Consider the following 16,335-nt stretch of genomic DNA (forward strand, 5'->3'; position numbering starts at 1 on the left):
CCCAGCCCCGTCGCTGCCATCCCTGCCTCCGCGTGCGACTTCATCTCCCTTTTGTGCAATTACATGCCTGCCCGGCTCCGCTCGGCATCTCTCCATCCTTCCTGCTCCTGCATCCCTCCCTCCCTCCCTGCATCCTCCCACCTCCTCGCCCTCCCTCCGGCTCCCAGGCCCGCCCCCTGCCCCGCTCCCCCCCCCTCCGAAAGGGTTAACTTTGGGGAAGGGCCCGGAGTCCCCGGATGGTGATGTCAGCTTGCCGGAGAGAAAGGACGAGGTGGCGGGGGGAGGCGGAGAGGAGGAGGAGGCGGAGGAGAGAGGGCGCGTGGGGGGGCGGGGGGGACCTCGGCCTGCAGCATCCGCCGGCCCGCACCTCAGACCCCCCCGGCGGGGGGAGGCGCAGGAAGGGGGGGCCGGCCAGGGAAGGGCTGGGGAGGGGGGGCCACGCAGCCCCCCCGGGCCATGCTGACTCCCGGGGCCTGACCCCCCCGGGCCCGCCCCCCCTCCCCCAGCTCCGCGGCCCGCCGACTGGGGGGGGCCCAGCCCAGCCCCCTGGGGACCCCCGGAGAAGTGGGGGGCAGCCGGGGGGGCCGGGACGGAGCGGTCGCCGGCCCCCACCGGAGAGACGGGGCGACCGGCCGTAGGGGGGGCGGCCGGGGGGCCGGTCGGGCCGGGACCAAGGGCACCATGTCGTCCGGGGCCAAGGAGGGAGGCGGGGGCTCCCCCGCCTACCACCTCCCGCACCCACACCCACACCCACCCCAGCACGCCCAGTATGTGGGCCCCTATCGGCTGGAGAAGACGCTGGGCAAGGGACAGACAGGTGAGCCAGGGGAGGGGACGCTTGGGGCGGGGGCAGGGGGAGCTGGGGGCAGAGGGCGGGACTCGGGTGTTCAAAGGGCAGGGGCTGCTGGCCCAGACCCCTGGGTCTCTCTACACCGAATGGACTTGGGGTCCAGCCTGCCTGGTCCCCAGGATGGAGGGTGGAGAGCGGTCTCAGACGCTGGGGTCCTGGGGAGAAGGGGGCTAGGGGCCTGGACTCCTGGAGGGTGCCGCGGCCCAAGGGCTCCCTCCCAGCCAGGGCGGAGGTTGGAGGGGCTGTGGCCGCTGTGGGGAAGGGAGGCCGGCCTGCAGCAGGGACCGCGGCACTGGGAGCGGAGGGACTTGGTGCAGTACAGCCGCAGGCTGGGGTGACCTGCCGAACGGGGGTGCTCCCGCGGAAGCCGCTTCCCTCCGCACTGCCCTCTGGCCTCAGAAGGCCTCGGGGTGACCGGGAGTGAGGCTGGGGTGATGGTGTGCACAGAATCCTCCCCCTTGTCCAGCACGCTGGCTCCGTGTGGGGACCAGGGACAGAGGTGGAAGGTGGAGGTGAGAGGCAAAGCGCCCAGCAGCGCTGTGGAGGGGTCACCCCTGCTGTTGCTAAACCCTGGCCGCCAGCCATGGCCCCTTTCCTTCCGGGTGGGGGTGGGCGCTGGACACCTGCGTCTGGGGGGTGGGTCCAGAGGGTCTGCCAGACTGAGGGCCGGGGTGTGCCAGTCAGGCCTCCAGATCCTGGTTATCAGAGTGTGAAGGTGTTGCTGACCTGAATTCCAGAGTTATGGGGAGGAAGGGGCCCTGGGCCTGGGGTCAGACAGAGGAGGGTCCAGGGGCCAGGACCCCGGGTCTGAGCCCCGGGGGCGTGCCGAGAGTTGGTCTGGACTCCTGGGCCTGAGGGAGGAGGGTCTGGGGGCCTGGACCCCTGGTTTGTAGCTTTGGGAAAGGTTTCCTTGAGGAGTAGGCATACCTTTTCCCATGCTCTGAGCTCCAGCTACAATGAGCAGTAGATCAAAGAAGGAGATTGCAAGGTGAGAGTTTGGGAGAAAGTGGAGAGGATGGTATGGAAAGGTAGTGAACGTAAAATTCTACTCCTGGGGAGACACAGTCTCCAGAAGAGTGAAGCACAGAGAATTCAAGGAAGTGATGGGTTGAAGGAGAGAGACAGGGTTGAGGAGGCCAATGAGGGAGACCAAACTATGGAGGCATCATGGAGAGATGAACTTACATACAGAATTGGGGTGAGAATCAAGGGTGGCTGTGGGTGGAAGGACAGTCCAGAGGGACAGAAGTGGGCACCAAGGAGTGAGGAGAGAGCTGTGTTGTGAGCATGGCAGCTGCTGGCCTATAGGGGTTGAGGTTGGGGTGATCCAGCCCCCCATGGAGCAACCAGCAGGGGAAGAGGGCAGGGAGGTAGCATGGGGGGCTTAGGAGTCAGAACTGGGAGGGTGCTCTGGGAGCACACCCCACATTTCTGAAAAATTTTTATTTATGCCCTGGCCAGTGTGGCTCAGTGGATTGAATGCCGGTCTGTGAACCAAAGGGTCGCTGGTTCGATTCCCAGTCAGGGTATATGCCTGGGTTCCGGGCCAGGTCACCTGTGGGCGGCACATGAGAGTCAAACACATTAATGTTTGTCTCCCTCTCTTTCTCCCTCCCTTCCCCTCTCTCTAAAAATAAATAAATAAAATCTTTTTTTTTTCTTAAAGATTTTATTTGTATTTTTAGAGAGAGGGAAAGGGAGGGAGAAAGGGGGAAAGAAACATCAGCATGTGGTTGCCTCTCACATGCCCCCATTTGGGGACTGAACCTGCGACCCAGACATGTGCCCTGACTGGGAATCCAACCGGCGACCCTTGGGTTCGCAGGCTGGCACTCAACCCGGGGAGCCACACCCTCAGGGAACACCCCACATTTTAAATTCTGCTCCGCAGGGCTGGTTAAACTCGGGGTCCACTGCATCACGGGCCAGAAGGTGGCCATCAAGATCGTGAACCGGGAGAAGCTGTCAGAATCGGTGCTGATGAAGGTGTGTCTGTGTTTCAGGGGAGGGAGGCCCTTCGGGAATGGGGCGGGAGGGAGAGAGGCCTTTCCGGACTCCATTTCTCCGCCACCGTCACCATCGCCACCGCCCCCTCTGCCCCCCAGGTGGAGCGCGAGATCGCCATCCTGAAGCTCATCGAGCACCCACACGTCCTCAAGCTCCACGACGTCTACGAGAACAAGAAATATTTGTAGGTATTTATAGACACCCAGCCCTCCCATGCGTCCTCCCCAAGTTCCTCGGGTGGGACCCTTCTGGAAACGAGGCCTGGAGGGGCCTGGGGAAACTTGACGTCTCTTGCCTGGGCCACTGAAGGCCCAGTCCCTTCCCTATTGCCCAGGGACACCCCCCCCCCTACAGTGAACTCTCACTGTTCCCACACTGACCTGGCTGGATGGGGAGGGTCCAAGATGCCCCAGCAACAGGACTGCCAAGCCTGAGCCGCCCTGAGTGGGGCTCAGAGGCTGATCCTACCCAGCTGCAGGGGGCGCTCTCTCCTGGATAATGTGGAAGCACTCAGCCAGACCCCACTTGCTAAGAGTAGATCCCACCCCCCGTTTGCTAAGGCAATGGGGTCCAGGGACCCCTGCTCAGCAGCACTGGTGGCCCCCTCCACCCCCAACGTGACTCTGAGTGCTATGACTGAACACCCCAACAATGGGACTCCTTAGGATTTGGAGTCCCCATCTCAAAGTCAATTACCCCCCCCCCCCCAGGAAGGGAGGGTAGGGTCCAGCTGTCCAGACTTCAGACAATAGGCCTTTGTCCAGACTCTGGTGACCAAAGGGCCAGCTGGGCTGCAGGAGAGGGACAGCCCCACTGCCCACCCCTTCCCCCGCCCCACCACACAGTCCCCAAGATGAACTGGGTCCAACACCCATCAGATGCTGGGGTGGGTTTGTTTCCTAGGCAGGAAGCTTCTGTGGCCCCAGGTGCTCATGGGAACTGTAGTCCTGGGGCTTCCCCAGGTGTTGCTGTGGCTTCAGGTGCAATCACTCCCACTCAGTGGGAGTTCTGCTTCCCACTTCTGAGGGCACATAGAAATTGTGCTTTTGTTTCACAGGGACTGATGGGAGTGACAGTTTTACACTCCCAGAGCCTCATGGGATTTAGAGTTTTTAGAATCCAGGTGGCTGATGGGAGGTAGAGTCTAGGTCCCAGAGCCTTATGGGAGTTGGGAGTTTTTTTCCACTTGGGACTAATGGGAGTTGTAGTCTTTTCCTTCACAGATGCTGACTCAGATTGTTGCACACTGTCATCATATTGCCAAGAATTAGTGATAATTTGAGTTTCTACATTCCAGAGGCTTCCAGGAGTAACAGACTTGGCTTTCCTGGGGCTGATGGGCATGGAGGGGTGAAGGGATCTTTATTTCTCCAAATCCTATGATAACTGGGGGAGCCTTTGCCCTCCTGGTGTGAAAGTAGTTGCCTTAACTCCTGAAACAACTAGGAGTCAGAGTGTTAATACTCCTCAGGGTATAGTATCTGCTGCCCAGGACTATTGGCAACTGAATGTTGGCTTCCCAAAGGCTGATGGGAATTAGGGTCTCTTCATCTCAGGGGCTGATGGGAATTGGAGTCTTTACCTCATAGATATTGACAGTTGAAGTGATGCCTGAGAATAGAGAAGAATTCCCCTATCCGTAGCTCGGGAACTAATGAGAATCAGAACTTCGGCTTTCCAGAGGCTCATGGAAATAGGGGTCTTTATTTCCTAGGGGTCTAGGAGAATTGGGATCTCTGATTGCCTTATTTTCTCAGGACAACTCTAAGTCAAAGTGTTGATCCCTCAAGTTGACATGGGTGTCTCTCTTGCTGCCTGGGGCTGGTGGGAATTGGGTTTCCACTTCCCAGTGGCTGATGGGAATTGGAATCTCTTCTTCCATGGGATTTGAAGTTTCTTCCTCCCAGGGACTCATGGAAGTTGGGATTTCCTCCCAGGGACTCATGGGAATTGGGGTTCTCTGCCTCCAGGGGCCAGTGGGATTGAAGTCTCGTGTTGGGGTCAAGGGACTGATGGAAGATGGAGGCCAGGCAGGCTCTTTGGTCCTCCACATGCCCCTTCCAGCTCTCTGCCTCCTCCATGTCCCTCAGGTATCTGGTTCTGGAGCATGTCTCTGGAGGTGAGTTGTTTGACTACCTGGTAAAGAAGGGAAGACTAACCCCCAAGGAGGCCCGGAAGTTCTTCCGCCAGATCGTGTCTGCCCTGGACTTCTGCCACAGCTACTCCATCTGGTGAGGGCCACAACCACTAATCTGCTTCCGGTCTGTATGGGTTCATCTTTCTGGGCATTTCATAAAAATAGAATCCTCCTGTGTGTAGCCTTTTGAGACTGGCTTCTCTCACTTAACAAAAGGTTTTCAAGGTTCATCCATGTTGTAGCAGGTAGCAGTGCTTCGATCCTTTTCATGGCTGAGTAATATTCCATAGTGTGGATTGACCATATTTGTTTATCCATTCACCACTTGATGGACATTTTTGTCCTTTCTCCTTTGGGACTGTTATGAATAATGTGGGTGGTCGTGTACAGGTTTTGGTGTGTACCTATGTTTTCAGTTCTTGTGGGTACGTACCTAGGAGTAGAATTATTGAGTAACATGCCGACTGTGTGTTTAGCCTTTTGAGAAGGTACAAGACCATTTTCCAAAGTGGCTGCACCATTCAACATGATGAGGTTTCCGATCTCTCTACATCCTTGCCAACATGTGTTATTATCTGACCTTTTGACAATAGCATCCTCGTAGGTATGAAGTGGGATGTCATTGTGTTTTTAATTTTTTATTTATTGATTTTTTTAGACAGAGAGGAAGGGAGAGAGAGAAATAGTGATTTGTTGTTCCACTTATTCGTTCATTCATTGGTTGATTTTTCCATGTACCCTGACCAGGGATTGAACCCACAACCTTGGTGTATTGCTATCCAACTGAGCTACCCAGCCAGGGCTCACTGTGGTTTTGACTTACATTCCCTGGAGAGCTGATGATGTAGAACATTTTTCCACATGCTTATTGGCCATTTCAGAAAAATGTCTGTGCAGATTCTTTGCCCACTGTTAATTGAATTATCTCTCTCCTTTTTAAAAAGATTTTATTTATTTATTTTTAGAAAGAGAGGAAGGGAAGGAGAAAGAGTTAGAGAAACATCAATGTGTGGTTGCCTCTCATGTGGCCCCCACTGGGGAGACCTGGCCTGCAACCCAGGCATGTGCCCTGGCTGGGAATCAAACCAGCGACCCTCTGGTTTGCAGCCTGCGCGCAATCCACTGAGCTACACCAGCCAGGGCTAATTATCTATCTTTTTGGGTTTTTTTTTTTTTTGAGTTGTAAGGGTTATTTATTCTAGGGACAAATCTGTTATCAGATATATATCTTTCAAGTATTTTCTTCCTATCTATGACATACTTTTGCATTTTCATAACAATGTCTTGTGAAAAGCAATATTTTAAATTTTGACAAACTCCAATTTGTTTATTTTTTTTCCTATATGGTTGAGGCTTTTTCTGTCCCATTTGAGACATCTTTGTCCAGCTCAGTGTTGCTAAGGTTTTTGCTTAGGTTTCTTCTAGAAATTGTATTGTTTTGGCTCTTGCAGCTAGGCCTGGGATCCATTTCCACAATTAGTGTTTGTATATGGTGTGAGGTAAGGGTTGAGGTGCACTTTTTGGCCTATGAACTCACATGTAAAAAGATTCTCCTTTCTTCACTGAATTGCCTTCAGCTCTCAAAACAGAATATTAGATATGCAGCATTTTATGGTTAATTCCAGTGCAAAATGGGTGGCTTCACCTCGTCTTTCATCATCATCTGTTTGCACCTCACCTTCTCTGGGGTGGAGGTTGGAGGTGAGGTGGGGATCAGGGTGGAGGGGTTCAGATTTGGGGGCAAAGCTGAGTGACACAAAATGAGCCCATTTAAATTGACAACACACCTCCCTATTGGCCAGACTGTGTCAAAACCCTGACATTAAACACACTGACCTCCAGGGGGCGATAATCCGTATATTTAACTGCCAGTATGACCCAGTTACTGACCACTTCCAACAAAAGCTGTGGAATTGTCGCCTCCCCTCAGACATTAACCCTTAAATCTTGAGGAGCTTGACCCCAGGAATATGAGGAGTGGTTCCCAAGGGAGGAATCAGTGACGATCCTGGGATGGCAATACTTTTTTTTTTCTATTATTCAGTAAGGAAATATTTTAATATTTAAAGAGCCAGCTCAGTATCAGCCCTGCTTACCTCAAAAACTCTCACTTCAGCCCTGGCTGGTGTAGCTCAGTGGATTGAGCGCAGGCCTGCGAACCAGAGAATCGCAGTTCTATTCCCAGTCAGGGCACATGCCTGGGTTGCAGGCCAGTTCCCAGCAAGGGGCACATGAGAGGCAACCATACATTGATATTTCTCTCCCTCTCTCCTTCCCTTACCCTTTAAAGATAAATAAATTAATTTAAAAGAAAAAAGGAAAAAAAAACACACCTTTCTTTAAAAAAAAAAACCTCTCACTTCATACATATTCAAATACTTGTGGGTAAAATAATATGACATATGGGATCTCCCGCAAAATAATAAAGTGGGAGGAGAGTGTGTATAGGGGTGTGGATGAAAGATATGCCCTGAGCTGATAATGTGGGAAGCCAGGGCATGTGTAAGTACAGGGGGCTTCCCTGTATTCTTTTTTTCCCCTAAGATTTTATTTATTTACTTTTTTGGGGGGAGAGGGAGAGAAACGTCAACGTGTGGTTGCTTCTTGTGCGCCCCTTACTGGGGACCTGGCCTGCAACCCAGGCATGTGCCCTGACTGGGAACTGAACCTGCGACCCTTTGGGTCACAGGCTGGCGGCCGTGATCAATCTACTGAGCCACACCAGGCAGGGTGGTTTCCCTATATTCTTCAGTCTCCTTTGGGGCATGCGTGAATGTGTCTATAATCAAAGTTCCAGACATGTCTCCTCCTGGAGGCCTGAGCCCCTCCTGCTTGTCTCAGCCACAGAGACCTGAAGCCGGAGAACCTGCTTTTGGACGAGAAGAACAACATCCGCATCGCAGACTTCGGCATGGCATCCCTGCAGGTGGGAGACAGCCTCCTGGAGACCAGCTGTGGGTGAGTCCAGGCCCCCTCTCCTGAGTCCCGGGGAAGGGTGAGAAGCCTGTCAGAGGCTCACGCCATGTCTCTCCCTCAGGTCCCCCCACTATGCATGTCCAGAGGTGATCAAGGTGAGTGTGGAGCAGGGAGAGGAGAGCGGGGTGGAGTCCACCTGGTGGAGGGGTGAAGGTAATGGCTGGTCCTGCTCCCTTCCAGGGGGAGAAGTATGACGGGCGCCGGGCTGACATGTGGAGCTGCGGCGTCATCCTCTTCGCCCTGCTGGTGGTAAGGCGCCCCTCGCTTCCGCCCGGTTTCGAAAACAATCCGCCTACTGGGAACAGAGCACAGGATGTTCCATCGTCTCCCCAATATTTAACTGGTATCAGGAAGGTGTGTGGAGCATTCACACACACCTTCTTAGCGGGCCAAGATCCCGGAGCTAACTCTTTGGCCGCAGAATAGTGGGTTGGTCCAGGGGGTGCCCGAGTGGGATGGGCAGCCAGGAGCCCTAGGAGGGCTTGGGACAGTGGCTGGTGCATTTGTCCCCCAGGGGGCTCTGCCCTTCGATGATGACAACCTCCGCCAGCTGCTGGAGAAGGTGAAACGGGGCGTCTTCCACATGCCCCACTTCATTCCTCCAGACTGCCAGAGCCTGCTGAGGGGCATGATCGAAGTGGAGCCTGAGAAAAGGCTCAGTGTGAGTTGGGAGGACCGGGATGGGGGCAGGGGAAGGGACCCTGGGTGACGAGGGCGGAAGCCCTTGGGGAGGCTTGAGGATGGGTTTCCAGGAAGGGCCTGTCAGTTCCTGGGGTGACAGTTACGAGGAGAGCCCCTGAGCGAGCCCACTGTGTTGGAAATGAACCACGCCAAAATGGGAGGAGCGCATGCGCAGACTTGCCCGCCCTGCCCGGATGCCACTGCCGTGGTGGGTCCTCAGTATTGGGATTGCGCGATTGCAAGGCAATACGCTCAGTGGCCACTTGGGGGAGACATGAACCCTCGTCCAGCCCTTGGTGGCCACCCCCGCCCTCAGCATCACCCCATCAACTTTCATTGTGGCCAATTGTTACCCTGGGACCTCACTTCTGCTTCTCTATGACCCACCCCCTCACAGCTGGAGCAAATTCAGAAACATCCCTGGTATCTGTGAGTATAGGGGAACTGGACACCTGGGTGCCTGGGTGAGGGAGAGAGAGGGGCCCAAATACCAAAGGCCCCCAAAGCAAGAGAGCTAGAGCTCTCTAGGGGGTGGGAGGCCGAAGATCCTGAATGAGGCTGGGTTAGGTACTTTGACGTCTGGATCTGAGGGAGGGTGGCGGCGTAGACTCCTGGGTTCCCCAGAAAGGTGCAGGCTGAGACCCAGGACCCCTGAGGCTCAGATGAAGGTGAGGGTTCGAGTCTGGGTTCCCTATGATATTTCTTCCCCTCCCCAGGGGCGGGAAACATGAGCCCGACCCATGCTTGGAGCCAGCCCCAGGCCGCCGGGTGGCCATGCGGAGCCTGCCATCAAACGGAGAGCTGGACCCCGATGTGCTAGAGAGCATGGCTTCCCTGGGCTGTTTCAGGGACCGGGAGCGGCTGCACCGCGAGCTGCGAAGCGAGGAGTAAGACACCCCACCACTAACACGCTGCCCGACCATGAGGAGAGAACTGCAGTTGTTGGGGACACAGCCAGCAGGGGTGGTGCCTAGCCTCCTGCACGCCCAGACCCTCCTGACGCCTTGGCTTAACACTCCCCCGTGGAGCTGTTTCTGGAGGAACCACAAGGGGGCAGTAGGAGCAGCAGAGAAAAGGCAGAAACCATGCAGAAAAGTATTAATAGATGTTGAGACAGACTTATTCTCTTTTTTAAGGTTTTATTTATTTATCTTTAAAGAGAGAGGGATGAAGGAAGAGAGGGAGAGAAAGGCCGATCAGTTGCCTCTGGAAAACCTCCAACTCACAGCCAACAGGGTAGCACAGGCAGGTGCCGTGACTGGGAATCAAACCTGCAACCTTTTGGTTTCTGGAGGATGCTCAACCCACTGAGCCACACCAGTCAGGGATGCTGAGACAGATTTAGACGGTGCCTCCCCTAGTACTTACATAAAGTAAGTGTTCAAATGTTAGACATTACTATTTTTTTAGTAAAGTGAGACCGACATGCACATCAAGACAAAGGAACCAACCATTTTGATACCTAGGAATGTGGAACTGTATATAGAGATACCTGATGGACTAAGCAAGCCCTCGGAGAGCCACAGCTGCAAGGTGGGGATGAGCTCACCCCTGGGACCTGACCTCTGACTCCCACCATTTCCTACCCTCCATAGGGAGAACCAAGAAAAGATGATATATTACCTGCTTTTGGATCGGAAGGAGCGATACCCCAGCTGTGAGGACCAGGACCTGCCTCCCCGGAATGATGTTGGTGAGAAGGCAGGGCTGGAAGTCCTGGCCCTGGATCCCCGAGGTGCGGGGTAGGCAGGGTGCACTGCAGGACCTGACTTGCTCTGGGACCTTTGTCAAAACTTCTCTTTACTTGGGCCTCAGTTTCCTCATCGGTCTGAGTGTCGTGTAGAGCCTTGCAAATCAGTCTTTTGATCTGCCCCCAGACCCCCCTCGGAAGCGTGTAGACTCCCCCATGCTGAGCCGTCATGGGAAGCGGAGGCCAGAGCGGAAGTCCATGGAAGTCCTGAGCATCACCGATGCCGGTGGTGGCGGCTCCCCTGTACCCACCCGACGGGCCCTGGAGATGGCCCAGCACAGTCAGAGGTGGGAACCCTGTCCCTGTGGTGCGATCCCCAGGCCTGGGTGGGGAGGGAGTTTAAGGTTTTAACCCCAAGGCCCCCTCCACAGTGCTGTGTGATTGGGCCAAGCCACCTGCCCTCTCCGGGCCTCATTTCCTCCTCTTGAAGGAGTGTGGAAGGGAGAGGACCCCTGAGCCTTTTGAAACCATCCCTCCTGATTTTTAAACATTTATCCTGGAAACAGATCCCGGAGCGTCAGTGGAGCCTCCACCGGCCTGTCCTCCAGCCCTTTGAGCAGCCCGAGGGTAAGACCAGACTCCCAATGAATGGAGAAAGGGTAAAGGGGTTGAAGACGCTGTACAGCAAAGATCCAGCAACAGAAACTCCAATCTCCCTCAAGACCCAAGGCCATATTAGTATTTTAGTACATTAGCCATTTTCACCTCCGTAGGGTTGGGTTTTCGGTGTGTCTGAAGGGTTTACTCGATTAACAGATGCTAACTGAGCGCCTACAATGCACCAGTCACTGCTGGTTACAGCGATAAGCAGGATAGGAAAGTCCCTGCTCCCTTAACGCTACGGTGGGGGATAGTAGGACTACAAGGTCCAGCATGCCTCGGGGTTCACCTGCTTAAGTAGGTGCTAGTGGGGCACCTAGAGCCTTCTGGGAGTTGTAGTCCATCCTCACTTTACTCTGCAGAGTCCGGTCTTTTCCTTCTCACCGGAGCCAGGTGCTGGAGATGAGGCTCGGGGAGGGGGCTCTCCGACTTCCAAAACGCAGACGCTGCCTTCTCGGGGCCCCAGAGGTGGGGGCGCCGGAGAGCAGCCCCCGCCTCCCAGTGCCCGCTCCACGCCCCTGCCTGGCCCTCCAGGCTCCCCGCGCTCCTCAGGGGGGACCCCCTTGCACTCGCCTCTGCACACACCCCGGGCCAGCCCCACTGGGACCCCGGGAACAACGCCGCCCCCAAGCCCTGGCGGTGGCGTCGGGGGAGCCGCCTGGAGGAGTCGTCTCAATTCCATCCGTAACAGCTTCCTGGGCTCCCCTCGCTTTCACCGGCGCAAGATGCAGGGTACGGGGGTCCATGGGGACGCAAGGGGCTGGGAAATAGACTCCTGGGTTCTAATGGAGGAAGGCATCTAGGAGCTAAAATCTGGGATCCCGGCGCAAGGGGAAGGGTCCCCGACTCTCCCATCCTGGGATAAGATGGGGTGGTGAGCAGAGACGCAGGTGTTGGGTAGAGACTAAGCAGTCTCTAAAGGACACACCCATTCAGATTTTGGCTCACCTGCTTTATTGGCTCATAACAACCAAGCACCACCCCTCAGAGGGCGTGGCATAATGGACGGGTTACATCCCTATGGCTGCTTGCTCTTTGGGGTTAAGCTCCTGGGTTGGGTGAATAGACTGGGTCTGGACCTCCTGGTCGATGCGACTACTGACCTGTGTGCTGCTGCTAAGAATGATGGACTAGTGCTGACCACACTCTCCCCTCCCCAGTCCCCACCGCCGAGGAGATGTCCAGCTTGACACCAGAGTCTTCGCCAGAGTAAGTGCCACAGGAAAAGGAAGAGAAAGGATGGAGAGAGGTTTTCGTTCTCTTAGCCCCCTCCTGAGCCTTCTCCCCAACCATTCCCTCCTACTCAGGCTGGCAAAACGCTCCTGGTTTGGGAACTTCATCTCCCTGGACAAAGAAGAACAAATATTCCTCGTGCTAAAGGACAAACCGCTCAGTAGTATCAAAGCGGACATCGTCCATGCCTTCCTGTCGGTAAGGGGCCTGGGTCCGCACGCCCCCTGGCCACCACGGAAACACAGTTCACAGAAGCCCCTGGGATTCACCACCTTGGCACGAGTCTGACTTCCTCTCGGGGTTCTTGGGATTAGTAGTTTTCCAGCCAGAGTTTGGGTTTGGTCATTACAACGGCAGGGAAGCAGGAGAGGTTTTCTGTGCCTTGGGGCCTGGAAGTGGTGAAAAAGGATCTTGAGTTACAGTTCCCCACATACTAGTGTCCTCTGAGAACTGGTGACGTGACACCTCCCTACCATTACTTTGGGAATCAGTTGCTCATCCTTTTATCCTGTACAACCTGTTCATAGTAGGATGGGGAACTACAAATCCCAGTGGGTAATGGGGCATTCTGCCTTGCCTTATACTTTGGCCCCAGTGGCTGATGGGACTTGTAGTTCATTGGGCAAAAGCAGCTGTAGGGTTGACTATCCATTTCCACAGTGACCTGCTGCTAGGTCACCGGAGTCACCCCCTCTTTCTGTTCCCTGCCTCTCTCAGATCCCCAGCCTGAGTCACAGTGTGCTGTCACAGACCAGCTTCAGGGCCGAGTACAAGGCCAGTGGCGGCCCCTCCGTCTTCCAGAAGCCTGTCCGTTTCCAGGTGGACATTAGCTCCTCTGAAGGGCCAGAGCCCTCCCCGCGACGGGATGGCGGCGGCGGCAGCGGAGGCATCTACTCTGTCACCTTTACTCTCATCTCTGGTAAGTTTCCTGGACTAGACTGGCCCCCAGCCCGGTGTTTAGGACGCTCACAATGGCTGAAATTGGATCACAGCCCAGCAGCGCAGCGTGAAGGAAGAGAGAGTGCTCAGCTGGGCTTGACCCTATGAGCTCCCTCCTCACTCAGACCTCCCACATCTACTCCTTCCCCCTTTCTCATCCACATTTAACCTCATAACATAGTGTTTACAACGTGCCTAGTGCTTTCTTCCCACTATTTGGTGCGTTAGCAATCCCCCTCTGGAGAGGAAAACTGGGCTCTAAAGAGGTAAATGAATGCTGTCACACTGCACACGGTGACAGAGATGGGCTCTGCGTAGGCCTCCTGACCTCGCAGTGCAGAGCTCTTCCTCCAACTTTAAGATTGTACATAAGAAGAGCAAAGACTGGGGGCTACTCCCTGGTCTTTGGGGAGTAGCCATTCCTACCTCCCCTTCCTGTACCCAGAGCAGACATCACCAATCAATCACAGCACTTCCTGCATGCTCAGCCACCCTCTCAAACTCGAAGCAGCCTCGACCAATCAAGAGTTGGCACAAGAGATGAGAACCACAGAAATGCGTTGTTACCGATTTTACTTAGCTTTTGAGTTCTGATAACAACAGTTTGTAGGAGGAGGGATACTTTCTGTTTGCTGTCCTTGTCACCAGTCTCATTATGTCACAACTGGGAGTTGCTCCTATAATTTCTAAGCCAGGCTGTAGTGGGACATGGCGGTGTTACATCACCAAAGGAAATTATGGCTCTTGCTTTTTTTCCTGAGAGACTAATAGGCAGAAGGCTCTTAATTGTAAGGTCTTTTTTCCCCTTCCATTATTTTTTCTTACATTTCTGGCTCTTCAGGGCCTCCACTAGAAACTAACAAGTAACAGAACCTATTTAAATAGAAAACGACACCCATCGTAATTGTAAGTCCAACATATCTTAGCTCTATTTGCAAACTGTGGATTGATGTGTGGTCCCAACAGAGGTGGGGACATTGAGACCATTGGAGAGTCCTTTGCTACTTGGAGGGACTGGGTTCCACAGGGCGGGAGGTCCTTCCCCGTCCTTGTCAGTCCCCAAGTCCTTTTGTTTCCCTGCCCCTTCCAGGTCCCAGCCGCAGATTCAAGCGCGTGGTGGAGACCATCCAGGCACAGCTACTGAGCACTCACGACCAGCCCTCCGTGCAGGCCCTGGCAGGTGGGAGGCGGGGCGTGCTGGGGGCGGGGCTGTCTAGCCTTCTATCCTGTGGGGTGGAGGGGAGACTTCCTAGCGACCAAGTGCTGCAGCGTTTGGTTTGCAGGTGAGGCCGTAGCTGTGGGGAAGCAAGGCCCACCTGTTGCTGCATTGAGGCTTCACCTGCAGAGCTGAGAGCAGATTCTGGGGAAGCTGGGGCCCTTTCTTACCCTGCTGGGCTGCCTGTCAGGGATGCAGCCTCGCCTGGGAGCGCGTCCTCTGTGCTTCAGGGATGGGGCTTCCTGGTACTAGCCTCGTTGTCAGGGAGCAGGATTCCCTAGCAACCAGGGAGAACCTGAACTCCTAAGCAAAAGGAGTCCGGCTCAGCCCCACTGCTGAGATATGGTGGGAAATAGAATGAATCTGTTTCATTCGCCCAGAGCAGGCAAATAGGACCAAGCCAGGAGGGCAGCAGCCTGGGTGGCCTTGTCCCCGGAGAAGGCCTGCTCCCAGGGTCAAATCTGCTTGGGAGCAGTGAGGCCCTGCTCCAGACTTGGGGCCTATTCCACCAAGGTCAGAAATGACAGGGCTAATATCCAGGTGTCGCTCCCTCCTGGAGGCTGGGGCATGGGCGTGTCTGGTTCTGCCTTCCCAGAGGTCACAGGCCCACATTCCTTTGCTTATCTCCAATCGTCACAGCTGGCCACCCGGCGCCTCCTTGAAGGTCACTTCTCCTTCTGACTCCTGACCTCACCTGGAAAGGGTTCTTTTAGGGACCCACCCAGATAACCCTGCTCCATGCGTCTCCCCCTGGGGCAACCAGAATTCAAGTTTGGTCCCCTGAACTTTTCTAGACCCAGTTGCCAAAGAAAGCTGGCCTTAGCAGCCAGGGCTCCCAAAAGGGCACACCCTGGAAGATGAAGGAAGAACAGGCACCTGGGGCCTTAGCCACAGGTCTTACAAAGGGGCAGGGGGCAAGAGGCAGCCTCCAGTTCTGTGTAACAAGGGGAGGGGAGAGCGGAGAGCTATGCAGTATTGGTTGCTAAGAAACAAGGACTCTAGCAATCAGTGACTCTTAAGGGGGCCAGTCCCTGCTAAGGGACCTCAGGGACTGTTCCGGGCCCTATGGAGATTGCTAGATAAACACTGCACCTGCAGTCCCCTAGTTTGGGGAAGTGTGGCCCCACACAGAGATGACTCAGGGCAGGCAGGCCCGGCTGGGAGGGCCTGAGACCCCACCCCCACAAACAACCTGTGGTAGGCAGTCCTGGCCCCATGGCCAAGGGGTAGCCCCTGAGCCACCAGGGTAGTGGAAGGGAAGGAGGGACCCTCTCTGGCTATGACACAAGCTGTCCCTTAGCAAACAGTGTCATAACCAGAGTCTCTGGGAATGTCTCCTGAAGACGTAGACCAGGTTTGACTCTGACCAACCTGGCCTGGTTTCCAGAGCCACAGGGGCTGGAGTGGGCTGGGATGTGTGACCTGTGCTAAGACTTCCAGGCCTGGCAACTGTGTTGGGGGCTGGGGGCCTCAGCATGCTGCAGGAGTAAGTTCCCTGGGGCTTGGCCGCCTTGGGGTCACTGGGGCCACTGGATGGCGAGACCCTCCACACCGTCTCCGTGGCCCCGGAGCCCATGCCAGACCTTCCCTCCTGACAGACGAGAAGAACGGGGCCCAGACCCGGACGGCCGGCACCCCACCCCGAAGCCTGCAGCCCCCACCCGGCCGCCCAGACCCAGAGCTGACCGGCTCTCCCCGCCGAGGCCCCCCCAAGGACAAGAAGCTCCTGGCTACCAATGGGACCCCTCTGCCCTGACCCCAGGGGGCCAGGGAAGGAGGGGAGCCCCCTCCACCCCCCTTTCCTGCCCCCCAACTGTGAATCTGTAAATAGGGCCCAAGGATAACATAGGGAGGGGGAGACACAATAAACCTAGCCTCGCCCTGCAGGGATGGGGCTCGAGGGGCCGTGCCCAGTGGGGTTGGGGGGGGTGGTTCTAAGGGGGACT

General features: G+C 55.5%; 1 protein-coding gene across 1 annotated transcript; it reads left to right on the forward strand.

Annotated features, from left to right (window-relative positions):
* Positions 1–370: 370 nt before the first annotated feature.
* BRSK1 (BR serine/threonine kinase 1) lies at positions 371–16,288 on the forward strand. Its single transcript, XM_037159808.2, has 19 exons — positions 371–817; positions 2,742–2,836; positions 2,956–3,041; positions 4,948–5,088; positions 7,836–7,952; positions 8,032–8,065; positions 8,151–8,219; positions 8,485–8,631; positions 9,049–9,080; positions 9,368–9,538; positions 10,247–10,344; positions 10,529–10,688; positions 10,908–10,968; positions 11,364–11,733; positions 12,162–12,210; positions 12,309–12,432; positions 12,952–13,153; positions 14,264–14,353; positions 15,988–16,288. The coding sequence occupies exons 1-19, from the start codon at positions 682–684 to the stop codon at positions 16,143–16,145; spliced, it is 2,340 nt and encodes a 779-aa protein (XP_037015703.1). The 5' UTR covers positions 371–681; the 3' UTR covers positions 16,146–16,288.
* Positions 16,289–16,335: the final 47 nt, after the last annotated feature.

The sequence above is a fragment of the Artibeus jamaicensis genome, unplaced genomic scaffold, assembly GCF_021234435.1.
Source record: "Artibeus jamaicensis isolate MK-2021 breed Jamaican fruit bat unplaced genomic scaffold, CSHL_Jam_final scaffold_2693, whole genome shotgun sequence".
In the NCBI taxonomy this organism is placed as follows: domain Eukaryota; kingdom Metazoa; phylum Chordata; class Mammalia; order Chiroptera; family Phyllostomidae; genus Artibeus; species Artibeus jamaicensis.